The 27,796-nt window shown below is 47.1% G+C and overlaps 1 protein-coding gene across 1 annotated transcript in view; it reads right to left on the bottom strand.

Annotated features, from left to right (window-relative positions):
• The window catches only part of LOC139264540 (ATP-binding cassette sub-family A member 13-like), a 417,853-nt gene that overhangs the window by 317,168 nt on the left and 72,889 nt on the right, over nucleotides 1–27,796 (bottom strand). The window contains exons 10-11 of the mRNA XM_070881155.1: nucleotides 24,408–24,598; nucleotides 21,702–21,832 (exon numbers count right to left, since the gene is read on the bottom strand). Of these exons, the coding sequence (XP_070737256.1) occupies nucleotides 21,702–21,832; nucleotides 24,408–24,598 (322 nt within the window). The remainder of the gene's footprint in view (nucleotides 1–21,701; nucleotides 21,833–24,407; nucleotides 24,599–27,796) is intronic.

The raw sequence follows: 27,796 nt of genomic DNA, 5'->3' as shown, positions 1-27,796 counted from the left end.
GGCAAAAAAGTGGCAAATGGAATTCAATCCTGAGAAGTGTGAAGTAATACATTTGGCAAGGGCTAACAAGGCAAAGAAATGCATAATAAATGGTAGGACACTGAGAAGTGCAGAGGAACAATAAAGTGCATGTCCACAGATCCCTGAACATAGCAGGACAGGTAGATAAGGTGGTTAAGACCTTATGGGATACTTTCCTTTATTAGCCGAGATATAGAATACAAGAGCAGGGAGGTTATGTTTGAACTGTATAAAACAATAGTTAGGCTGCAGCTAGAGTACTGCATACAGTTCTGGTCACCACATTATGGGAAAGATGCGATTGCACAAGAGAGGGTACAGGGGAGATTTACAACGATGCTGCCAGTACTGGAGAATTTTAGCTTTGAGGAAAGTTTGGATAGGCTGGGATTGTTTTCTTTGGTGCAAGAAGCTGAGGGGAGACTTAATTGAGGTGTATAAAATTATGGGACAGTCAGAGGAGCAGTTTGGAGTTTGGAGCATGAAGCTGGAGCTGTGGGCAAATCAAAAAAAGCCAGCCACCGCAGCAGCAGAATCAACAACGCGGCAGTCAGAAGCTGCGAGGGGCGAAGGTTGGAATGTGTGAGGGGCAGAGGTCGGAAGCGGCGAGGGGCAGAGGTCGGAATGTGTGAGGGGCGGAGGTCGGAAGCGGCGAGGGGCGGAGGTCGGAAGCGGCGAGGGGCGGAGGTCGGAAGCGGCGAGGGGCGGAGGTCGGAAGCGGCGAGGGGCGGAGGTCGGAAGCGGCGAGGGGCGGAGGTCGGAAGCTGCGAGGGGCGGAGGTCGGAAGCGGCGAGGGGCGGAGGTCGGAAGCGGCGAGGGGCGGAGGTCGGAAGCGGCGAGGGGCGGAGGTCGGAAGCTGCGAGGGGCGGAGGTCGGAAGCGGCGAGGGGCGGAGGTCGGAAGCGGCGAGGGGCGGAGGTCGGAAGCGGCGAGGGGCGGAGGTCGGAATTTGTGAGGGGCGGAGGTCGGAATTTGTGAGGGGCGGAGGTCGGAAGCTGCGAGGGGCGGAGGACGGAATGTGTGAGGGGCGGAGGTCGGAAGCGGCGAGGGGCGGAGGTCGGAAGCGGCGAGGGGCGGAGGTCGGAAGCGGCGAGGGGCGGAGGTCGGAATTTGTGAGGGGCGGAGGTCGGAATTTGTGAGGGGCGGAGGTCGGAAGCTGCGAGGGGCAGAGGTCGGAATGTGTGAGGGGCGGAGGTCGGAATGTGTGAGGGGCGGAGGTCGGAAGCGGCGAGGGGCGGAGGTCGGAAGCTGCGAGGGGCGGAGGTCGGAAGCGGCGAGGGGCGGAGGTCGGAAGCGGCGAGGGGCGGAGGTCGGAAGCGGCGGAGGTCGGAAGCGGCGAGGGGCGGAGGTCGGAATGTGTGAGGGGCGGAGGTCGGAAGCGGCGAGGGGCGGAGGTCAGAATGTGTGAGGGGCGGAGGTCGGAATTTGTGAGGGGCGGAGGTCGGAAGCTGCGAGGGGCGGAGGTCGGAATGTGTGAGGGGCGGAGGTCGGAAGCGGCGAGGGGCGGAGGTCGGAATGTGTGAGGGGCTGAGGTCGGAATTTGCGAGGGGCGGAGGTCGGAAGCGGCGAGGGGCAGAGGTCGGAAGCGGCGAGGGGCGGAGGTCGGAATGTGTGAGGGGCAGAGGTCGGAAGCGGCGAGGGGAGGAGGTCGGAAGCGGCGAGGGGCTGAGGTCGGAATGTGGGAGGGGCAGAGGTCGGAAGCGGCGAGGGGCTGAGGTCGGAATGTGCGAGGGGCGGAGGTCGGAAGCGGCGAGGGGCTGAGGTCGGAATGTGTGAGGGGCGGAGGTCGGAAGCGGCGAGGGGCGGAGGTCGGAATGTGTGAGGGGCGGAGGTCGGAAGCGGCGAGGGGCTGAGGTCGGAATGTGTGAGGGGCGGAGGTCGGAAGCGGCGAGGGGCTGAGGTCGGAATGTGTGAGGGGCGGAGGTCGGAAGCGGCGAGGGGCGGAGGTCGGAAGCGGCGAGGGGCGGAGGTCGGAAGCTGTGAGGGGCGGAGGTCGGAAGCGGCGAGGGGCGGAGGTCGGAAGCGGTGAGGGGCGGAGGTCGGAAGCGGCGAGGGGCAGAGGTCGGAAGCTGTGAGGGGCGGAGGTCGGAAGCGGCGAGGGGCGGAGGTCGGAAGCGGTGAGGGGCGGAGTTCGGAAGCGGCGAGGGGCAGAGGTCGGAAGCGGCGAGGGGCGGAGGTCGGAATGTGTGAGGGGCAGAGGTCGGAAGCGGCGAGGGGCGGAGGTCGGAAGCTATGAGGGGCGGAGGTCGGAAGCGGCGAGGGGCGGAGGTCGGAAGCGGTGAGGGGCGGAGGTCGGAAGCGGCGAGGGGCGGAGGTCGGAAGCGGCGAGGGGCGGAGGTCGGAATGTGTGAGGGGCAGAGGTCGGAATGTGTGAGGGGCAGAGGTCGGAAGCGGCGAGGGGCGGAGGTCGGAAGCGGCGAGGGGCGGAGGTCGGAAGCGGCGAGGGGCGGAGGTCGGAAGCGGCGAGGGGCGGAGGTCGGAAGCGGCGAGGGGCGGAGGTCGGGATGGGCGCGGTCCAGAGGTCAGAAGGGGAGAGGAGAGGACGGATGGGGCACGGAGAAGCAGAGTGGTCGGAGCACAGAGTTGGAGCTGTGTGGACAAGCCCAAGGGAAGACGCAGCACGAGGCTGTGAGGTCGTGAGGCTCACACTGCGCACAATGAATTTCACATAGAGGAAGGAGGACAGTAGGAGTATGTTTGAGTTTGTGTGTATGTATTGGCACATGCGGCAGAGCCTGGGTCTCCAGTCGTCTTGGATCCCCTTGCCACTGGACCAAGACCTTGCCCCGTCAAGCCCGTGTGGTGGCTGGTGTGCAACGGCCCCCCACATTAAAAGAATTCATGCACAGGCATCTTCCACTATTTAAAATAAGTTCATCAGTCACCTGAGCACCCATTTTTAGTGTGGAAGCAAGTCATCCTTGACCCTGAGAGACTGCCTATGATAATGATGATAAAATTATGAGGGGCTTGATAGAGTGGATAGGAAGGCCCCATTTCCCTTAGCAGAAAGGTCAATAACCAGGGGGCATATATTTAAAGTAATTGGTTTAAGAATTGGAGGGGAGTTGAGGAAATAATTTTTCACCCAGAGGGTGGTGGGGGTCTAGAACGCACTGTCAGAAACTGCATCATATTTAAAAAGTACTTGGCTATGCACTTGAAATGCCATAACCTACAGGGCTACGGATCAAGAATGGAAAGTGGGATTAGGCTAGATAGCTCTTTATCAGGCGGCACAGAGATGATGGGCTGAATGGCCTCCTTCTATGCCATAAATTTCTATGATTCTATACTCCTGTTGCTGCTTACTAATGAAAAACATTTTGTGCAATGATAGCACGGTTTTCCTTTGGATAGTTCAAATCAATGGGAATTGAGATTTGGGTAGTTTCTATAACGGGTGTACGATCTCAACACCACTTTTACGCTCGGGTGGCAAGTTGAAAATCTACTGCAATATCTTTTGGAACTTAGGATTGGGGTGACTTGAAAGCTGTCACTATTTGAGGTGTTGGAAATTTTGAAAATAGTAATGCAGATTGGGAATTTCAGAGCAACTTACTGAAGGCCCTGAGTTGGCCTGGTGCAATTAGGTACACACACATTACTTAATAGTTCTGTAGTGACCCTTCAGCCTATCATCCCAACTACATGATGCCGAAAAAAAGTGCATATGCAAAAGATTAGTATGTATTTTTTTGACCACACAAAATTCTGCAAGTGATGCTTTTTTGATGGCTGCCAGCATTGAACTAAAGAAAAGAAAGACTTGCATTTATATAGCGCCTTTCACAACCATGGGACATCCCAAAGCGCTTTACAGCCAATTAAGTACTTTTTGAAGTGTAGTCACGATTGTAATGTGGGAAATGCAGCAGCCAATTTGTACACAGCAGCTCTCACAAACAGCAATGTGATAATGACCAGATAATCTGTTTTTAGTGACATTGATTGAGGGACAAATATTGGCCAGCGATAACTCCCATGCTCTTCTTCGAAATAGTGCCATGGGATCATTTACGTCCATCTGATAACTAGATTACTTCAAAATCTCTTGTGTCATTTAAAATGGATAATAGTAGCAAATTGTTCTGGCACAGAACATGAATCAACAGGAGGTCCCTTTGGGGCAACACCGTCACAAAGTGATTAATAAAGAGTTCAGCTGCAAATGATCTGCATGTCACAGCTTGATGTATTTATTTTATGTGACAGTGTTAAACCACTTTTTATTAAGAGAATCATATGAATATAATGAAATTAATTATAAATATATTAGCAATAAAGTTAAGATGAGGGAATGAATTACAAAAAAGTACCATTATTGGATGAGTAAAGGCCCTCACTATATTTAGAAAAAGGACTGAAAGGAACATACAGAATACAGGTACAGCATCGAAAATCCAACTTCCGAAATTCGGAATGTTCCGGAATCTGGACTCCGGGTCGATCCGTGGCGGGGTCATCCAGAAACCGGAAAATGTTCTGAAATCCGGACTCCCCCGCCTCAGAACCCGCCTCAGCCGCCCGACCTCCCCCGCCTCGGCCCCTCACCTTAGACCCCACCTCAGCCGCCCGACCTCCCCCGCCTCGGCCCCTCACCTTAGCCCCCACCTCGGCCGCCCGACCTCCCCCCGCCTCGGCCCCCCACCTTAGACCCCCACCTCGGCCCCCCACCTTAGACCCCCACCTCGGCCGCCCGACCTCCCCCACCTCGGCCCCTCACCTTAGCCCCCACCTCGGCCGCCCGACCTCCCCCACCTCGGCCCCTCACCTTAGCCCCCACCTCAGCCGCCCGACCTCCCCCACCTCGGCCCCTCACCTTAGACCCCCACCTCAGCCGCCCGACCTCCCCCCGCCTCGGCCCCTCACCTTAGACCCCCACCTCAGCCGCCCGACCTCCCCCCGCCTCGGCCCCTCACCTTAGCCCCCACCTCGGCCGCCCGACCTCCCCCCGCCTCAGCTGCCCCTAGCTCGGTCTCCCACCTTGGCCGCTTGCCCTCTGGCCGCCTGACACCCCTTCTCCGCCCCCTCCCCACCTTACCTCACAGCACAAGCTATGTTCAGAAAAAAATACAAACAAAAATCGGCATCTGCTCCATTTTAAAAAAGAAAAAACTTACTCAACTGTCACTTTGCCAGAATGGGGATTATCGGAAAAGGACATTTGATAAAAGAGTCTGAAATAATGAGCTACATGTTTGGGAATGTAATAAAGTTAACCTGTTTTGGGCTAGTTTTTAGTAAGAATATGAATGAATGGAAGTGGAAGTTTCCATACATCTAATACTACACTCTCAGAAATACCTCGGGCCGCCGGACCGCCCCTCCCCACCCTCCTCTCCCTTGGCCCAGGCGTTTCTGGAATCAGGATGTCGGAAAGACGTTCCGAAGTCCGGAAATACGCAGAATTCAGAACGGCCTCAGACCCGAGGCTTCCGGATTTCCGACGCTGTACCTGTACTAGAAACAGGCATATCTGAAGTCTTGCCAAGTAAGTTGTTTCCTCACTTTTCCCCCGACTGGATGGTCTTCTGCAACATACCACACACAGGCAATAAGGCAGTGAGCTGCTCCCATCTAAAACTGGCTCCAAAATGATGGTCAGAGTGGCTCAGGGTACCTCCCCATCCAGTCTATCAGAAAATATTTGGCTTCTGTCAAAGCTGTTGCGCAGTGACATGACATAAATCTGGCAGTAACTGGCGGAGTACATTATGGACACAACCACATGCCAATTTCTTGCTTTACTGCACATGTTACTGCGTTAAATTGATTGACCTATTCAACCATGCAGAAATTATGGTGAAAGAAATACACTATTGATTGGTTCATGGGAGCAGTGATTAAAATTGTCAAACATTTCTGGTGGGACATTTTCCATATTTTATTTTTTGACCTACGTTTTAAGACTCTCCAGACGAAGTGAATCATTGCCCGACTCAGTGAGTAAGTGACATTAAATATAAATTATCCGGTCACTGGGATGTGATATCACTAACAAAAATGGCATGTGATTCTTCTGGCTCTCTCACCTCCCATCCAAAACAAATTGCCAAAATATTTTTCATGAAAACAGTGTCCATTTAATAGAACCTTTAAAATAGTCACATAACTCAATTTGAACCCCGTTAACTGTGTTATGGTCTAAAATGTGTCAGCTGATTTATATCACTGCACAATTGCTCATTGCCCAATTAGTGTGTAGTAACTGGCCTGCAATATAATTTAAAACCTATTTAATTTTAATTTTACACCCAGAATTGATTTCTTTCATGTCATCTGATCTTGGTTAACTTGGGGCAAGGATTGAAATAACAAGCATCAGCATCACTTTATTAATTGTATTAATCTCTAATTTGAAAATTAACCTAATGCATGCTGTTAATAACTTTACATCATTTCAAAGAAAATAAATGTGTATGAATTCACTCACAAGGTGTCAGACAAGCACCAAGGGTTACAATGAAACACTAATTCTATTTTATTTTTTTCCTTTATTCATTCACGGGATGCGGGAGGCACTGGCAAGGCCAACATTCATTGCCCATTCCTAATTGCCCTTGAGAAGATGGTGGCGAGCCGCTGCAGTCTGTGTGGTGAAGGGAGGGAGTTCCAGGATTTTGACCCACTGACGATAAAGGAATGGTGATATATTTCCAAGTCAGGATGGTGTGTGACTTGGAGGTGATGGTGTTCCCATGCACCTGCTGCCCTTGTCTTTCTAGATGGTAGAGGTCGTGGGTTTGGGAGGTGCTGTCGAAGAAGCCTTGGTCCACACTGCAGCCACGATGCACCAGTGGTGGAGGGAATGAATGTGTAATCTCTCTCTCCTGCGACAGTTGGAACTTGTGCTCTCCACTCTCTCTCCTGTGACAGTTTGAACTGGTGCTCTCCACTCTCTATCCTGTGACAGTTGGAACAGATGCTCTCCACTCTCTATCCTGCGACAGTTGGAACAGGTGCTCTCCACTTTCTCTCCTGCGAGAGTTGGAACTGGTGCTCTCCACTCTCTCTCCTGCGGCAGTTGGAACTGGTGCTCTCCACTCTCTCTCCTGCGACAGTTGGAACTGGTGCTCTCCACTCTCTCTCCTGCGGCAGTTGGAACTGGTGCTCTCCACTCTCTCTCCTGCGACAGTTGGAACTGGTGCTCTCCACTCTCTCTCCTGCGACAGTTGGAACTGGTGCTCTCCACTCTCCCCTCCTTATATATATCAGTAATTAACTTTTAGCATTATTGTTGCCAATTTAAGTGTATCTAAGGGTTAAGTCATGGCAGGAGAGCTCGGACACGTGTTATGCTCCTCCTGTACTATGTGGGAAGTCAGGAACACTTCCGGTGTCTCTGACGACTACGTATGCGGGAAGTGTGTCCGCCTCCAGCTCCTGACGGACCGCGTTGCGGAGCTGGAGCTGTGGGTGGATTCACTCTGGAGCATGCATGGTGCTGAGAATGACGTGAATAGCACGTTTAGTGAGTTGGTCTTACCACAGGTAAAGGGTCCACAGCCAGATAGAACATAATAACATAAGAATTAGGAACAGGAGTAGGCCATCTAGCCCCTCCAGCCTGCTCCGCCATTCAACAAGATCATGGCTGATCTGGCCGTGGACTCAGTTCCACTTACCCGCCCGCTCCCTGTAACCCTTAATTCCCTTATTGGTTAAAAATCTATCTATCTGTGATTTGAATACATTCAATGAGCTAGCCTCAACTGCTTCCTTGGGCAGAGAATTCCACAGATTCACAACCCTCTGGGAGAAGAAATTCCTTCTCAACTCGGTTTTAAATTGGCTCCCCCGTATTTTGAGGTTGTGCCCCCGAGTTCTAGTCTCCCCGACCAGTGGAAACAACCTCTCCGCCTCTATTTTGTCTATCCCTTTCATTATTTTAAATGTTTCTATAAGATCACCCCTCATCCTTCTGAACTCCAACGAGTAAAGACCCAGTCTACTCAATCTATCATCATAAGGTAACCCTCTCATCTCCAGAATCAGCCTAGTGAATCGTCTCTGTACCCCCTCCAAAGCTAGTATATCCTTCCTTAAGTAAGGTGACCAAAACTGCATGCAGTACTCCAGGTGCGACCTCACCAATACCCTATACAGTTGCAGCAGGACCTCCCTGCTTTTGTACTCCATCCCTCTCACAATGAAGGCCAACATTCCATTCGCCTTCCTGATTACCTGCTGCACCTGCAAACTAACTTTTTGGGATTCATGCAAAAGGAATCCCGTCCGAACTGACCCCCGTCCGGACGGAATTCCTCATCGGCGCCAAACCCCGGAACCTCCCTCGGGGGCCGGCGCCTCACAACTTGAGCCGCCTCGGGGAAATCCCCTCCGTGCCTTTCAGTTCCGCGCGGAGGGATTTCCTGTACGGGCTGCTCCTGCACACCCTCAACTTTGCCATCCTCGCCGGCCGTCCGGACACGCCATGGCATACCATCTTGCCGTCCGGAGGAGGCGGGGGTCCCTGATGGAGGGCACTCTACGCAGGGGTCCTCCCATTATTCATCGGGGACTTGGCCTGGAGGGTGGTGCACGGAGCAGTGCCGTGCAACAAATTTTTAAGCCGGTTCACGGACTCCCAGGCCGCCTGCAATTTCTGCGGTCTGGAGGAGTCCGTGTTCCATGTTTTTATTGAGTGCACAAGGTTGCAGCCCCTGTTCCATTATTTGAAGGGGCTGCTCCTGAAATTCTGGCTGCACTTCAGTCCCACTCTCCTGATCTTTGGGCACCCTGTGCGGAGGGGAGCGGGTAGGTCCGAAGGCCTCCTCGTAGGACTGCTCCTGGGCACGGCCAAGGGTCCCATCAGCCGGTCCAGGCAGCGGGCGGTTGAGGGGGTCATTCAACCTGACTGCCTGCCTCTCTTCCGCTCTTACATCCGGTCCAGGGTGTCCTTGGAGATGGAGCACGCGGTGTCCACCGGTACGCTCGCGGCCTTCCGCGAGAGGTGGGCACCGGAGGGACTGGAGTGCATCATCACGCCCGGCAACCAAATTTTAATTTGATTTTACGTTTTTAAGTTTAATTTGTTTTAATTGCCGGTGCTTTTAGTGTCCCCCTTCCCTTTTATAGGGGACACTGGGGAAAATTGTGATTTTAGTGCCCAAAAAAAAAACAAAAAAAGAAAAACACAAAAAAAAACAAAAAAAGGGGGGGAAAAAAAGGGCCTTGTAAATGTCTGGAGTGTCACCCAGGTTGGGTGGCACCGTTTAATGTTTTATGTTTTTGCAGGTGAACTCCAAAAAGAGTTTCATGCAAAAGGACCCCCAGGTTCCTCTGCACCACAGCATGTTGTAATTTCTCCCCATTCAAATAATATTCCCTTTTACTGTTTTTTTTCCAAGGTGGATGACCTCACACTTTCCGACATTGTATTCCATCTGCTAAACCTTAGCCCATTCGCTTAACCTATCTAAATCTCTTTGCAGCCTCTCTGTGTCCTCTACACAACCCGCTTTCCCACTAATAGGGGATGGAAGACCAGCAGGAAGAGCAGTGCAGGGAGGGTAGTGCAGGGGTCCCCTGCGGTCATCCCTCTGCAAAACAGATACACCGCTTTGGGTACTGTTGAGGGGGATGACTCATCAGGGGAGAGCAGCAGCAGCCAAGTTCATGGCACCGTGGCTGGCAGGAAAAAGAGTGGGAGAGCGATAGTGATAGGGGATTCAATTGTAAGGGGAATAGGTAGGCGTTTCTGCGGCCGCAACCGAGACTCCAGGATGCTATGTTTCCTCCCTGGGGCAAGGGTCAAGGATGCCTCGGAGCGGGTGCAGGACATTCTGAAAAGGGAGGGTGAACAGCCAATTGTCGTGATGCATATAGATACCAACGATATAGGTAAAAAACAGGATGAGGTCTTACGAGACGAATTTAGGGAGCTAGAAGTTAAATTAAAAAGTAGGACCTCAAAAGTAGTTATCTCAGGATTGCTACCAGTGCCACGTGCTAGACAGAGTAGGAATCGCAGGATAGCTCAGATGAATACGTGGTTTGAACAGTGGTGCAGAAGGGAGGGATTCAAATTCCTGGACATTGGAACCGGTTCTGGGGAAGGTGTGACCAGTACAAACCGGACGGTCTGCACCTGGGCAGGATCAGAACCAATGTCCTTGGGGGAATGTTTGCTAGTACTGTTGGGGAGGAGTTAAACTAATATGGCAGGGGGATGGGAACCTATGCAGGGAGACACAGCGAAATAGAAGGGGGACAGAAGCAAAAGATAGAAAGGAGAATAGTAAGTGGAGGGCAGAGAAACCTAAGGCAAAAAGCAAAAAGGGCCACATTACAGCAAGATTCAAAAGGGGCAAAGTGTGTTAAAAAGACAAGCCTGAATGCTCTGTGCCTCAATGCGAGGAGTATTTGGAATAAGGTGGATGAATTAACTGCGCAGATAGCAGTTAACGGATACGATGTGATTGGCATCACGGAGACATGGCCCCAAGATGACCAAGGCTGGGAACTCAACATCCAAGATTATTCAGCATTTTGAAAGGATAAACAGAAAGGAAAAGGAGGCGGGGTGGCGTTGCCGGCTAAAGAGGAAATCAACACAACTGTAAGGAAGGACATTAGCCTGGATGATGTGGAATCAGTATGGGTGGAGCTGCGGAATTGCAAAGGGCAGAAAACGCTAGTGGGAATTGTGTATAGACCACCAAATAGTAGTAGTGAGGTTGGAGACAGCATCAAACAAGAAATAAGCGATGTGTGCAATAAAGGTACAGCAGTAATCATGGACGACTTTAATCTACATATAGATTGGGCTAACCAAACTGCTGGCAATGCGGTGGAGGAGGATTTCCTGGAGTGTATTAGGGATGGTTTTCTAGACCAATATGTCGAGGAACCAACCAGGTAGCTGGCGATCCTAGACTGGGTGATGTGTAATGAGAAGGGACTAATTAGCAATCTTGTTGTGCGAAGCCCTTTGGGGAAAAGTGACCATAATATGGTAGAATTCTTTATTAAGATGGAGAGTTACAAAGTTAATTCGGAAACTAGGGTCCTGAACTTAAGGAAAGGTAACTTTGATGGTATGAGGTGTGAATTCGCTAGAATAGACTGGCAGAGGATACTTAAAGGGTTGACGGTGGATAGGCAATGGCAAACATTTAAAGATCACATGGATGAATTTCAGCAATTGTACATCCTGTCTGGAGTAAAAATAAAACTGGGAAGGTGGCTCAACCATGGCTAACAAGGGAAATTAAGGATAGTGTTAAAACCAAGGAAGAGGCATATAAATTGGCCAGAAAAAGCAACAAACCTGAGGACGACTGGGAGAAATTTCAAATTCAACAGAGGAGGACTAAGGGTTTAATTAACAGGGGAAAATAGAGTACGAGAGGAAACTTGCAGGGAACATAAAAACTGACAGCAAAAGCTTCTATAGATATGTGAAGAGAAAAAGATTAGTGAAAACAAACATAGGTCCCTTGCAGTCGGATTCAGGTGAAATTATAATGGGCAAAGAAATTGCAGACCAATTGAACCAATACTTCGGTTCTGTCTTCACAAAGGCAGATACAAATAACCTTCCAAATGTACTAGGGGACAGTGGGTCTCGTGAGAATGAGGAACTGAAAGATATCCTTATTAGGTGGGAAATTGTGTTCGGGAAATTGATGGGATTCAAGGCCGATAAATCCCCGGGTCCTGATAGTCTGCATCCCAGAGTACTTAAGGAAGTGGCCCTCGAAATAGTGGATGCATTGGTGATCATTTTCCAACAATCTATCGACTCTGGATCAGTTCCTATGGACTGGAGGGTAGCTAATGTAATGGCACTTTTTAAAAAAGGAACGAGAGAGAAAGTGGGTAATTATCGACCGTTAGCCTGACATCAGTAGTGGAGAAAATGTTGGAATCAATCATTAAGGATGAAATAGCAGCCCATTTGGAAAGCAGTGACAGGATCGGACCGATTCAGCATGGATTTATGAAAGGGAAATCATGCTTGACGAATCTTCTGGAATTTTTTGAGGATGTAACTAGTCGAGTGGACAAGGGAGAACCAGTGGATGTGATGTATTTGGACTTTCAAAAGGCTTTTGACAAGGTCCCGCACAAGAGATTGGTGTACAAAATCAAAGCGCATGGTATTGGGGGTAATGTACTGATGTGGATAGAGAACTGTTGGCAGACAGGAAGCAGAGAGTCGGGATAAACGGGTCCTTTTCAGAATGGCAGGCAGTTACTAGTGGGGTGCCGCAGGGCTCAGTGCTGGGACCCCAGCTCTTTACAATATACATTAACGAGTTGGATGAAGGAATAGAGTGTAATATCTCCAAGTTTGCGGATGACACTCAGCTGGTTGGCGGTGTGTGCTGTGAGGAGGACGCTAAGAGGCTGCAGGGTGACTTGGACAGATTAGGTGAGTGGGCAAATACATGGCAGATGCAGTATAATGTGGATAAATGTGAGGATATCCATTTTTGGGGCAAAAACACAAAGGCAGAATATTATCTGAATGGCAGCAGATTAGGAAAAGGAGAGGTGCAACAAGGCCTGGGTGTCATGGTTCATCAGTCATTGAAAGTTGGCATGCAGCTGCAACAGGTGGTGAAGAAGGCAAATAGTATGTTGGCCTTCATAGCTAGGGGATTTGAGTATAGGAGCAGGGAGATCTTACTGTAGTTGTACAGGGCCTTAGTGAGGCCTCACCTGGAACATTGTGTTGAGTTTTGGTCTCCTAATCTGAGGAAGGACGTTCTTGCTATTGAGGGAGTGCAGCGAAGGTTCACCAGACTGATTCCCGGGATGGCAGGACTGACATATGAGGAGAGACTGGATCGACTGGGCCTGTATTCACTGGAGTTTAGAAGGATGAGAGGGGATCTCATAGAAACATATAAAATTCAGATGGGACTGGACAGGTTAGATGCAGGAAGAATGTTGGGGAAGTCCAGAACCAGGGGACACAGTCTAAGGATAAGGGGTAAGCCATTTAGGACTGAGATGAGGAGAAACTTCTTCACTCAGAGAGTTGTTAACCTGTGGAATTCCCTACCACAGAGAGTTGTTGATGCCAGTTCATTGGATATATTCAAGAGGGAGTTAGATATGCCCTTATGGCTAAAGGGATCAAGGGGTATGGAGAGAAAGCAGGAAAGGGGTATTGAGGTGAATGATCACCCATGATCATATTGAATGGTGGTGCAAGCTCGAAGGACCGAATGGTCTACTCCTGCACCTATTTTCTATGTTTCTATGTTTGTCATCGCACCAACACTCTTCTCGATCTTCTTTGCTGCAATGCTCCATCTCACCCTCAGCGAGCTCCCCACTGGAGTGGTGCTAAATTACAGGACAAATGGGAATCTGTTCAACCTGTGCCGCCTCCAGTCCAGATCCAAGGTTGTCCCATTCTCTGTCATCGAATTACAGTACACAGACGACGCTTGCGTTTGCGCACACTCGGAGACCGAACTCCAAGCCATTGTCAACACCTTCACCGAGGCATGCGAGAGAATGGGCCTTACACTATACATCCGTAAGACACAGGTCCTCTACCAACCTGCCCCCGCTACACAGCACTGCCCCCTGGTTATCAAAATGCACGATGATGCCTTGGACAACGTGGACCATTTTCCACATCTCCGGAGCCTACTGTCAACAAGGGCAGACATCAACGACGAAGTCCAACACTGCCTTCAGTGTGCCTTCAGCTGCATGAGGAAGAGAGTGTTTGAAAACCAGGACCTCAAACCCAGTACCAAGCTCATGCTTGATGGAGCAGTAGTGAAACCCGCACTCCTATATGGCTCAGAAACATGGACTATATACAACAGGCAGCTCAAAACACTGGAGAAGTACTTTGCCTCCACAAGATCCTGCAAATCCATTGGCAGGATAGGTGCACCAACGTAAGTGTTTTCACTCAGGCCAACATCCCCAGCATCGAAGCACTGACCACACTCGATCAGCTCCACTAGACAGGCCACATCGTCTGCATGCCTGACACGAGACTCCCAAAACAAGTGCTCTACTCGGAGCTCCAACATGGCAAGAGAGCCCCAGGTGGGCAGAGGAAACGCTTCAAAGACACCCTCAAAGCCGCCTTGAAAAAGTGCAACATCCCCATCGATACCTGGGAATCCCTGGCCCAAGACCGCCCAAAGTGGAGCAAAAGCATCCAGGAAGACATTGAACACTTCGAGCCTCTTCACCGAGAACAAGCTAAAGCCAAGCGTCGACAGCGGAAGGAGCACATGGCAACCCAGGCCCCCCACCCACCCGTTCCTCCAACCACCGTCTGCCCCACCTGTGACAGAGACTGTAGGTCCCCCACTGAATTCTTCAGTCACCTAAGAACTCTTTTTTAGTGTGGAAGCAAGTCATCCTCGACTCCGAAGGACTGCCTAAGAAGAGGTTGTAGTCCTGTGTTGTAGCTTCAGCAGGTTGACACCTCATTTTTAGGTTTGCCTGGTGCTGCTCCTGGCATGCTCTTCTGTTCTCTTCATTGAACCAGGCTTGGTCCCTTGGCTTGATGGTCATGGTAGAGTGAGGGATATGCCATGCCATGAGGTTATAGATTGGGGTGGAATACAATTCTTCTGCTGCTGATGCCTCACAGCACCTCATGGATGCCCAGTTTTGAGCTGCTAGACCTGTTCTGAATCTATCCTATTTAGCACGGTGATAGTGCCACACAACACGATGGAGAGTGTCCCCAGTGTGAAGATAGGACTTCATCTCCACAAGGACTGTGTTGTGGTCACTCCGACCAAATAGGTATTTCCCCCATGTTGGTTCTCTCACCACCTGCCGCAGGCCCAGTCTGCCAGCTATGTCTGTGATATATTCATAGAGCACAAGCACACACAGCTTTCTAACATGGCAGGCAGCTCTCAGAAGTCTCCGGAACCTGGTGCTTCTGTTTAATTATTAACTCTGTAGCTGCAGTACACAATACATCCGCATCCACAGTGTGGAGCTCCAAACATTACAAGCTCACAGACATTACAGTCCTACAGGACTCAACCAGCTTGTCAGTAGTGGTGCTACTGAGCCACTCTTGATGATGGACATTGAAGTCTCCCAACCAGAATACGTTCTGTGCCCTTGCTACTCTCAGTGCTTCTTCCACTGAGTCATCAGCTGAGGGAGGGCAGTAGGTGGTAATCAGCAGGAGGTTTCATTGCCCATGTGTGACCTGATGCCATGGGACTTCATGGGGTCTGGAGTCAACGTTGAGGACTTCCAGGACCACTCCCTCCCAACTGCATACCACTCTGTCGCCACCTGCTAGTGGGTCACAACATAACCAGGGTTGGTGATGGAGGAGTCTGGGACATTGGCTGAAATATATGATTCTGTGAGTATGACTATGTCAGGCTGTTGCTTGACTAGTCTGTGTGACAGCTCTCCCAATTTTGGCACAAGTCCCCAAATGTTAGTGAGGAGGACTTTTCAGGGTTGACTGTCTTTGTTGTATGTGAATCCAATGTCTAGGTTGATGTCGGGTGATCTGTCTGGCTTTATTCTTCTTATACCTTCTTGTAGCAGTTTAATACAACTAGGCCATTTCAGAGGGCATTTAAGACTCAACCACATTGGTGTGGGTCTGGAACCAGACGGTCGAAGGAAGGCAGGTTTCCTTCTCTAAAAGGACATTAGTAAACCGGTTGGGTTTTTACGACAATCTGATAGCTTCATGGTCACCATTACTGATACTAGCGTTTTAATTCCAGATATATTTAATTAATTGAATTCAAATTCACAAACTACCATGGTGGGATTTGAAATCACCTCTCCGGATTATTAGTCCAGGCCTCTGGATTACTGGTCAGCAACATAACCTCTGCTACCGTATCCTACTTCTGGTAAATCTCCACTCAATGTAATTGATCCTCTCTCTATGTTCTAATGGAAAAGCATTACCAAGGAACAGTACGGCAGCATACTAAGAAGACATGCTTTACAACCAGTCACATGCTCAGTTGTATGATTGGCTGCCATTAATATTGACTGATTTCCAGTCACTAAAGAGATAGATCTCTTACTGATAAGAACTACCATCATTTTAACCTGTGAACCAGTGTCAGATTTAAACACTCCAATACAGGATCCAGACAACTCATGCATTTGCCAGTCATGATTTTAGTGGGCCAGATTTTGCTGTCAGAACAATGGTGAGGCTAATGGCATCATCGTTACTTATGCACTAATGGTACAGCAACATCAGGCGAAGGGCAGATGCGCAGTTAAATGAGAATATCCAAAGGCTGCTGTCCGAGTTGCGTCATCCCTCTGTCTCACATTGGCATGCATTGAATGTCATAAAGTTACTGTATTTGCATGGTAGATATTTACGGCTAGTAATTACAAACGCAAGTACCCTTTTAACAAAATGATAAGTGTTAATAACTGCCTCTCTGGGCCTCTCTGACACTAAAAATTAACTATCGCAAGTGTGGAGTCTCGTTTCATCAGGTTATGAATTTTTCAGGGAGATTTTTTAAAAATTCATATTTTCCTTTCTGTCACTTTTTTCTCACTCTCTTAATCCAATCTTTTGTTCCCTCTCTTTACCTGATTTGACATTGAATTCACCCTCTTTAATTCATCCCCCTTCTCAGTCCTTCTGCTGTTTATTTCCCAATCCTTACATCTCATTTGTTAAGGAGATACCCTGTTGCTTGCCCTGTTCACTCAGAACCCAGATGCCCTGCTCCCCTCGTTGCACCGTTACCAGCTCGCACATTCAGCAACTTTGTGGGCAACATTTTTTTGAGGTGAAGGACACTGTTAGATGCCCTGCTATAGCAAAATCTGGCCCAGTACGTTTTAGATCAGTTCCTGCCCTGGTTAGTTGATAAAGTGCCTTCCAATATCGAGCCTTTGACCACAGAGAAAAATCAAAAGCACTGAATAGCGCAAACATTGCAGAGAAGATCATTGCCTGAACCATCCCAACTTCCATCACTTTGGCCCCAATATTTACTTGGGACCAGGAAGAGAGTTGGGGCGTTCCTGCCCGCCAGCCAGCCAGGTTGTCGTGGGATGGGGAGAAATCAGACATTGTGGGGAGGTAGGAGTGGGTTGGACACCATAGGGGAGGTGAGGGAAGTGGAGCGAATAGGACATTGCGGGAGGGATGGGCGCGAGTGGAGTTGGGGGGAAAATCGGACATTGCGGGGAGTAGGGAGCGAATCAGACATGACGTGGGGTCGGAGATTGCGCGGGTGAGGAGGGATTGGACAACATGGGGGGGGGGGAAATCGGCCATCGCGAGGAGTTGGGGATTGGCTGATAGCGGGGGTCGATTGCGTGGAGGAAAGTCTATTCGGCCTAGGTAAAACACTCCTGCATCTCCTGGCCCACAAGCAGTGCAATCAAGGCACTTACCTCATAGATTCAGCCCTTCTCATCTCATTTTACCTGCCAGGATTCCCGCGGTCCAGGAATCCCGGCCTCCATGTGTTAAAAATAAAAACCCAGTTAAAATGGAGAGCGGATTGGTCGCCCACCCGGGGAGGTGGGAGTGGGTTGGACATCACGGGGGAGGTGAGGGGGTTGGGGCGAATAGACATTGCGGTGAGGGATGGGCACGAGTGGAGGTGGGGGTAAACCAAAAGTGGATGGGTTGAAGGTAGGTTGGAGTCATGTTTGAGAATTGTTAAACTTTTACCACCCCACCGCCCCCAACCCACCCATATTTGGGGGTTAACATTCCCCTGTTTGTGTAAAGATGCCAAGGTTAGAAATAAAACTGAGCATGTAAAGATATAAAGTATTTTATTATCTAGGAAGGCTAATTCCCAACTACTCTATTATAAGCTTTTTTGACTCTGAACCAAACAATATGATAGTTTAACCATTCGTTATATGAGGCCTAATATAGTTAATCTGCATCAAATTAACCTTTACTTGTATGCTAAAATCTCTTATCTTAGCAATCTTTCAAATTACAAATTTATAATTCATTTGCAGTGAGCTGTTACATTCTAAAAAATATTATCTTAAATATTTCTTGTCTTAAAGGGAAAATTGCTTTTAGCTTTTGTCAAGTTGTTAAGTTACCCTTCGTGTTTTATGAGCAAAGTCCAGAGAAAGATTTATTTTATAGAAGGCTGCTGAGTTGATTTTATATTCAACTAAAATATTTACAATCCCTTATTACCTTTTATATTTGTCAAGTTCAGTAGCACATTGGATTCATTATACAAAAGCCGACGATATTATTGTTGAGATTGCTAATTTCATAGAAAAGGATTGCATGTCATCTCTAATACAGGTCCTCTTTCAAAAGCAGCTCTGCACTTTCATGATTTTTGCTGTCTCGCTAATGAAACTGCAAAGGCCATTTTTACCAGGAGAAAGGAGCTGGGTAAAAGCAGTAACCAAAAATCATGGCTGCTAACACCCTGAATATACAAAGCCGCTGTGGATCATAAAGCAGTTTAACTCTAAAATTATCAACAAAAAATAACTCTGCATCTGCAAACATGTTGTGTGAATATGCACAAGGAGGTCAGCTGGAATACAAAAGACAGAGGTCAATGCGACATTTTTTCTTTCTTTTTTGTGTGCTCGTCAAAGTAAAGAATACTAGACCGGGGAATGGTGCCCAGCATCAGCATCAAGCAGACTCAGGTCAGGTATCGCACACTAGCTGTAGGGTAAAGCTCCCTCCTACTCTGTTCCAACAATGCACCTCATCCGTAACCTCACAAGGCCACCCCGACTGAACCAGTGTGGTATCTTTTCATATTTCTCACACCAACCATCCTTCTGAGTGACAGTACTAATTGGTGCTGAATTCAGAGTAGCTTTGTGCACTGGATTGATTATCCCCAAACTCATTTAACTTAGGACCCTCACAGCCAGCAGATACTTAAACAGGTCCCAGAGGTGAAAGGTCAATGTCTAGCCCACGGCACCATCCAATTCCTTTAGGTTCTTTTTATTAGGATGTGCTAATAAGATGTCAAATCTAATAATATTATCACATCTTGAATTCATTTCTGGAAGCTAAGTAAGAACTGAGTTTCAATTTATGATGCTAAGCTATAAAAATCATGGAGCTGTGTTCCACAAAATATCATTAAAATAAAAAAGTAGCCATATGATTAACCATGAATTTTTATGCTGTACACCATCTGAACCATCACTGACATACTGCCATCTTCTGGATTTCCAAAGGCACAAAGATTCTGAGCAAAACAGAATCTATTTAGTCATAAAGATAAATTGCAGAATCTGCCTAGAATCAATGAATTTACATTAGAATCATTACTGGATACTAACATGCTAATCATATATCTTGTTCATTAAGAATAAACTGAAATATATTTAAACTAACTTGCTACCTAACACATTTAAAACAATCTCATATTATACTAAATACCTTGGAATAAGTTACATCGCCAATATTGGTTAACTGGGACAGCATGGGACAAAACAATCTCAGATGATGTCATAAACCATGAAAATGAAGCCCGATAAAGACTGGAATGCAGCTTTTCGCTAACTAGAATTGTATTGTTTGTGAGGGATTCAGGTCTTCCTTCTGTGAGCTATTTTTAAAAAAGTAAAGCAAGTTGCTGCAGTGTGTACCATCTACAAAATGCACTGCTACAACTTGCCAAGGCTTCTTCGACAGCACCTCTCAAATCTGCGACCTCTATCACCTAGAAAAATAAGGGTAGCAGGCGCATGGGAACACCATCACCAACAAGTTCACCTCCAAGCCACACACCATCCTTACTTGGAAATATATCACCGTTCCTTCATTGTCACTGGGTCAAAATGCTGGAACTCGCTCCCTAAAAACACTATGGGGGTACATTCACCCCGCAGACTGCAGCTGTTCAAGAAGGTAGCTCACCATCAGCTTCTCGCGGGCAATTAGGGACGGCCAGTAAATGTTGGACTTGCTGGCGATGCCCACATCCCAGGAACGAATAAAAAAAAAAGAGATTCTGATGGAAAGGAGACTGCTGGCTTCTTCTGCCCATCCTCTCAGCAGGTCCCAACTTCAATTTCAAAGGTATTTGCTGGGCAGAGGGGAGGTGGGGCGGAGGGGATTTTGTTATGTTCCATGGTCCCCTGGTAATTCTGCCAGATTTGCCATTGTAAGGCCCAGTGGTATATATACCTACAGAAAGCAGATGCTATTCTGGGATGCAAATGAGTGGCATTAGAAAGAAATCGAACGTCAATCAATCCCAGAGATATTGATTGCAATTGGATTCTAAGGGGCCAAAACTGCCCCTTCCAATAAGGCCCTCTGGCCGCCTGAAAGTGGTGGCCAACGGGGCGGCGTGGAATGGCCGTAGACTCTCCGCAGAGGGGCCGCCATTTTGGAAATTGCCCTTCATGAGATTTGGAGCGATGCCCAGGACCACTCCACCCATTTTTCCACTACGGCATGCACACATCGACCCCTTGCCAACTGGCAGGGACCCCCTCGCGAAATTGCCCCTCGGGTCATTTCCCCTTTCCCAGTATTGCCCCGCGGGAGCATTTGCTGTTGGTACAGTCTCTGTGGCATGGCGGCCTTAAAGGAGAGGGTGTACTGCTGCAGCCGCCAGATTTTTTTTTGTCGGCTGATTGCCAGGTCGGTCTGACAATTATTGCCACTGGCCCGGTCGAAACTCTCCCTAGTGGCCCAGTGTTTGCCACTAAAGTGGCTGCAGAGTTTCCAATGGCTCTCCCTTTAACTGAAGGGGAGGGACGTTGTAACGCGCCAGCGCGATTACATCATCAGCGCAGCGCTGATGACTGAAATCCTCAGCTACTCTGCCCCGCCCCCACTTCCACCCCACCATTAACGCCCACTCCGTCCCCCTTCCATCTCTTCCCCCATGATGAGGCCACTTCTGCCCAGCTCAAAAGAAATCCCCGAAGTGTTGAATTTCGACGGTGATGCTGCCCCAATGCATGGAGCGGCCAGAAGATATCAAAAACGGTAGGTGCTCCTCATTTCCAGCGGTGGGCAATTTTGTCCTCGAAGACTACCAGCAACGGAGCCTCCAATATGATCCTTTCCCCTTCATGTCAACCAGCTTGCAGATGTCCCTCTCAGAGCAGCTCTGAAATGCTGCCCACTCCCCTACATGGGGGGCTCCATGTTGTACCACTACTGGTGCAACCACCCGCCCATATTGACCCCCATCCCCTGGATTTAGAATCGGGTCATTGCAGAATCAAAGTGACAGGCAGACGTTCCATCCTGCTGCATTAGCAGGTTTTGATTTAGTTTTATTAAATAGACATTTCAGTAGTAGTATTAGATTACCACAATAATAAAACTACTCCTGATATCTCAGCAACTGTAACATGGGAAGGAGATTTAGTGTCATTGTCTGCGAGCTAATATCTCAAAGATAGGCAGTTCAGGCATAGAATTCCATCAATTTGAGAGTCTGTTGCATGAACTTAACTATGACGTGTACACAAGTACTAATAGCAAACAGAAGAGTATAATTCAAAGTTATAATCTAATCTCAGGATTCTGATGCTAGTTGTAAAACAATCTCGCTGGTTGTGACATCATTTGAACCTGTCCATTAAATTGCTGGTTTTATAAGTGCTCACTGCTTCCCATTGTATTCTATATAATGATGTGATGTCTGATTCGTTTTGTCAGCAGCCAATTGCAATTCCAGAAGTATTCATGAAAGCCACCTGTTTCATGTCTCAGAATGACATAAATCCTCCTACCTCTCACAGAATCCATTGTCTGATAAATGACGTTCCTGAGTGACTTGCATGTCGCGAGTGTTTTCTCGATCTGAGGCCACTGTGGCAAAGACTGCAGATTTCCCTGAATCTTTTCCAGGTACTTTTGTGTTCTGCAAATATAAACATAGTATTAAACTCTTCTCACATGGGACACACATCATCAACCGTGGGTGCAGCTGTACAATTTATGTGCTACATTTTACATTGGTGAAGAACATAAGAACATAAGAAATAGGAACAGGAGTAGGCCATACGGCCCCTCAAGCCTGCTCCGCCATTTAATGAGATCATGGCTGATCTGATCATGGACTCAGCTCCACTTCCCCACCCGCTTCCCATAACCCCTTATCGCTCAAGAAACTGTCTATTTCTATCTTAAATTTATTCAATGTCCCAGCTTCCACAGCTCTCTACAGGCAGCAAATTTCACAGATTTACAACCCTCTGAGAGAAGAAATTCCTCCTCATCTCTGTTTTAAATGGGCGGCCCCTTATTCTAAGATCATGCCTCTAGTTCTAGTCTCCCCTATCAGTGGAAACATCCTCTCTGCATCCACCTTGTCAGGACTCCTCATAATCTTATACGTTTCGATAAGATCACCTCTCATTCTTCTGAATTCCAATGAGTAGAGGCCCAACCTACTCAACCTTTCCTCATAAGTCAACCCCCCTCATCCCCAGAATCAACCGAGTGAACCTTCTCTGAACTGCCTCCAAAGCAAGTATATCCTTTTATAAATATGGAAACCAAAACTGCATGCAGTATTCCAGGTGTGGCCTCACCAATACCTTTAGTGAAAACATATTTTACACTGTCTATTGCACAAATTAAATATGGATTCAGCGAGTGTTGAGAGGAGAACATAAAGTATCCATTTATTTAAAAATAAATAATCCTTGTCAATGTAATGTCTGAGGAGTGCGCAGTGTAGTGAATGTGTGCAGTGAATAATTGGTACTAAGTGTTTAATTATCAGTCCTAACCATTAATCAGCTAAGAAATGTCAGAAAGCCCCACACAATGGGAAGGGGGCAGGTGCTACCAATTATAATTGTAGCTACAAAAGGAAATTTATAACTGCTATAAAAGTCTGGACTCCATGAAAGTTCTGGCTTCAGCCCCATAACAATTCTACCACACAATATTGCTGCTTCTGGATTCGCCCAATTAGAATTTGTCTGCTTCAATTGACAAGAAACCTGCTCCAACTCTCAAATCTTCCAACTGCTCCATCCTTGATCCTATATTTCATTCACCAGGGCATGTTACCACTTTGACAGTAGAGTCTCCCTCGAATGTTTGCACTAAAGTCTTGTTACCTCCCTGCTGAGACATCAGCGCTTCCCTGTTCAGCCCTCATGCTAACAGCTCCACTTTTGCTGCTGTCCCACTCAGCTTCACTCTCCACACACTCTCTTTCCCAGGCACACTGCCTTCCCCCACCCACGCTGTCAGCCTCAGGCCTCGCAGTCTCCCCATTTCCTTCTAGGTGCCACTGCCACACTTCCCGTGCCTCCTCTTTGCTCCCCCCTCTCTGCTACAAATCCCAGCCTCAGGGCCCATTCTTCCCCAAATCTCCCCTCTGATTTTCTCCTCTTCCTCTGCTCCTGAAATCATGCTAATATACAGTTCCAAGGACAGCACCTGCTCTCCAGTAACTTGGCTATTCTTAATGTGCGAGACTGAATAAGTGTGTGCTGGTAGGATTTTCACCTGTGGAAACATCAAAACCAAGTCCTCAACCCATCTTTTTCCTATGTTCATTCAAGCCAACCTCCAGCATGCAACCCTGGTTAGCAATCAAGGAAAACCTAGCCAATGGTCACTGAGACCAATTGTGGTGCTTCTCTCTTTTTAAAAAAAAAAAAACAGCAAAACATTCCTAAAACATTGCCCACGCCACCACAACACAAATCAGACAAAAATTTAAAACAAAAAACACTCGCACTTTATTTTGCAGTCCATTACCTTCCTCTGCACCATCTGGACCACTCTGATTTCCCAGGCAGTCATTGCGGGCGCACTTCTGGGCGGATGGATCGTGCAAGAGTCAAAACTTTTGCCAGTGTTGCAACCAGGGGCATGGCACACCCGGCAGTCCTGCTCAGCGTCGCCGCAAAACCCGACCAGAGGATTGCGACGGAGCACAGGAGACCTCACCATCGTCTTTCACGCCGCTCTGGGGCGAAACATGGAGTGCAAAGGACCGGACAATCCAGCCTTCCTACACAATGAACCATTCCCTGGCATCCTGTTTCCAGCCCTTAGAAAGTGCTGCTCTGTAACTAGATGCTTCCAGTTGGTCAAAAGTATCCTGGTTAGACTTCACTTCCAACTTTGGTTTAAGCAAAAGATAGATGAGAATCCAAATCTGACCACTCCACAGAGTAACATGTTGATAGTGAAGATGCAAAATTCTAATCTTCAGGATTCAACTTCAAAGTCCAATTCCAGTGTTTGATGCATGAATTCCCTAACACCAACAGGCCACATACATTCTCCAACTCTACTCTTGGAAAAACAGATACATTATCACCTCAATACGAAAAGGGATCAGATACCGACTCCTTTACCCTGCTCCAACCTCCTAGATCAATCAACCCTTCTACACCACAAGGGAAAATAATCACATTCTTGCCAACAGACCCGCATGTTGTACAAAAGTAATAAACCATGTGACTCACTCCTCGGACGATGTATTGCTTATAGGCTGCACAGTGAGGTAAATCAAATCCCTGAGCAGATAAAGAATCTGTTGTGCTGAAGAAGCTGTGTCCTGGTTGTTTGTTGAAAGTCTCATTAGAGCTGCTGACATTTGGTCAAACGTCGTCAATAGATAGTCAAACAATCCACTGCTGTGCCATTGATTAAAGACCTTAAAGTGTTACATGAAAAAGACAAAATAACAGAGTGAGTCAAAGAAAACAGTGAGCGGTTTTACTAACCCTCAAGAATACACCCTTATTATCATATCAACTTGAGGATTATTATTAATATTTAGTTATCAAGATATATTTAACTTGAAGCCCAAGAAGATTCTGCATCTTATTTACATAGAGTTCCTAGGTGAAGCTGAGTACGGAGAAGGTTCTTCTTTTCGAATATTGACTATAAAATTGTGTTTTTTTTAGTATGATTAGTGCTGTGGATTCTTTATCATCACTGTCATAGATTGAACAAATCTCAGTTTAACAACTCTTCTGAAGGTTTTACATCAAGACAATTTACAAGGTTACACTGTAACACTAACACAGACACTGGTGTAAAAACAACAGCAAACCGAGAAAGAATGCTTCAATGGAAATTAACGTGTTCATTGTTAATATGCTGAATAGTGAGTATTTCCAGCACTGTCATGAATGTATATGTGCCAGTCCCAGTAAGTTATGGGGAATAGTACCCATGCTATAGTTCACAGCATTCAGTACCCCATACATTAATTAATTTACCAGTTGCAACTATATTATATGAATATAAACCACAGCAAACTGATAATGAAAAGCAGTTAATTTTGGCTCATAAACTTAAAAGATAGCATGCAATATAAACGATAGAATACTAAAACGCATCACTTTCAGCCAATAGGAAATACTACAAGGCCATTCAAATATATATTAATTTAATGTACAAAATCCACTACTGAATGTTCTACTGTGCTTCACAATGAATGTAGCTGTAAAATGCTGTCTTACACATTATATTTCAACTTTAGTGTAATATGCTTGGGCAACAGGGTCAATCAGACGTATAGCTCGTATGGTTCACGGTTTGCATTGTTATATTTTGTTTGAATTATGGTCCATTTTCATTGACTGTCATTTGTGAAATAATCAAAGAGATTTTTCAGACTTAGCTTTACCTTCATAATTTCACCACACTAATTATTAAGTCATTTAGTTGCAGCAGTTTTAATTGATTTCACATTTCATTGCCTTGATCTTCTTAAAATAAATGCTTGCTCACTGTCTAAAGTAGCATTTGTGTACAATTGAAGAGCTTCAGGTATAACATCAGTCTCATCAGCAGAGTCTGCCTTCTGTTAAACTTAATCTGCATTTCACACAGAATAAGACAATGTCCTGGTCAATTATTGTGTGGAACAGTGCTTCTGAGTCATAAGTGTGCCATCATTTAGATCATTTAGCAGTGTAATTGGCAAGTATATAATGCCTTCAGTTTCAAATGATCTAACTACATCAATCACCTGTGATGCCAAATTGTGTCTGTGTTTTCATTAATCTGCTCATTAGTTTCATTATCAAACATTCAACCTTGTGCTTTCATCCACCATTTCTCCTCTAATTATCCTCTTACCTGACCTCAGAAAATTCCAGCTTTGCAAAGCATATCCTTTAAAGTGCACCCTCAAAATACAGTTGTTAGTGAACGTCAATGTGCTACTCAAATTTTTAACCAATTCCTACCCCAACAAATGTATTATTTTTTGTATTATATTTTATCGGTTTGGTTCCCATGGAGATAATTCACATGTCCCCTTTCGCAACATGGATGGAGGACAGAACATTAATTTGGAAAAGAAGTGCTTTTGCTTCCAAATGTTGTTCCCACAGACAATAACAAACTTCAAGAACAAATGGTTTGTGAAAGCAAATACTGTATTGTTTGGCCCAGCATTCGTTGAACTGATGTAGAGTTATGTAGTTTGAAGACATAGGGCTCGAAATTGATGACCCTACCGCCGGCTGCCACCGTGTTTTCTCAGTGCTCTCCCCTCCGTATGAGATTGGTGAGGCCCTCACGCCGGCGGTTTGAAAGGACCGCATGGGGAGTGTCTGCTGGCGTGCGCCGCCGGCGTGCAACACCGAAAAAGTCCTCCCGCCCGCTCCCGCCCGAGATTCATCCGCGCGGTCCTCCGCTCTTGCAGGCGAGAAGACCGCCACATGGAAGCAAGTCTTACCTGGACGGTAGGTATGAAGACCTGCAAGAAAAGGTTAGTGAGATTTTTTTCTTTAATTTCTTGGCAGTGATTTTGTTTGAAAGGGTCCTCTGAAGGTTTTGTGATGTTTTGTTTTTTATTTTTTGAACATTTTTTTGTGTGCATGTTCCCCCCTCCCTGGGCCCGACTCCAGCCTCGGTGTAATTTTCTCCAGGATTGTATTTGCCGCCCAGAATCCCACCTACCACCCAGAATCGCCGTGTAACGCCCATTTTTTCTGCCGGGTGCTTTTTTCCTTCTTTTTTTCACCAAACTTCCGCCCAAAATACCGTCAGGATCTTAGTGTTTTTTTGGACGGTAAATGGGCAGAACTTGCCTTTGATCAAATTCGAGCCCATGATGTTTACTTGATTTCATCCTATGCAATGCATTATGGTTCTCTTCGACCCATATACATTTGCAGCACAGCAGGAGGCCTTTGGATCCATTGTGGCTGTGCCAAACTTTCTGTTGGAGCAAAAGCAACTAAGCTCAGCTTTCTGTCAATAGCCTTGTATCTTTCTCTGCTTCAAATATTTATCCAATTTTCCCTTAAAAGAAGAAATAGTCTGTGCCTCAACTATTCCCTATGACAAAGCATTTCATGCTGCAACAATCCTCTATCCTAACCTCTCTCCTCACTCTCAATTATAATTTTAAATTGATGATCCCTTGTGACTGACCCCCCAACCAGAATAGTCTTTCCCTACTCACTATCAAAACTCACCAGTCAGCTGGTGCTTTCCGCTGGAATCAACTAGGTGAAATGGGCGAGATTGAAATGAGGCCCGGCATTTAAAATCTGGCGGTTCTCGGGCCAGTACTCCCACGTGGGATTGCCTTCCATTCTCATCATGAGTTGAAATTGGCTCTATAGACTGTGCTCTTTTGCTTTGTGACTCTCTCTGAATCCATTGATTCAACCATTTATAATAATTCTTCATATAAACACAGACTGTTCTTTCTATAGTTGCAAATAAAATCTTTTCTCTCCACTTTTCATCCCACCTTCTAGATTTTGTAATGAGAGTAACAAGGGAATGTTTAAGAACTGGGAATGATTATTAGACCCAATAAGTCCATTTCTTTTCACTGATGAACTCACCTTCTCCCTCAATCCTGCCTTCTCTAGACACT

This window comes from Pristiophorus japonicus, chromosome 5 (assembly GCF_044704955.1).
Source record: "Pristiophorus japonicus isolate sPriJap1 chromosome 5, sPriJap1.hap1, whole genome shotgun sequence".
NCBI lineage: Eukaryota > Metazoa > Chordata > Chondrichthyes > Pristiophoridae > Pristiophorus > Pristiophorus japonicus.
The sequence above is the reverse complement of the archived record's forward strand: the minus strand, read 5'-3'. Positions and strand labels throughout refer to the sequence as shown.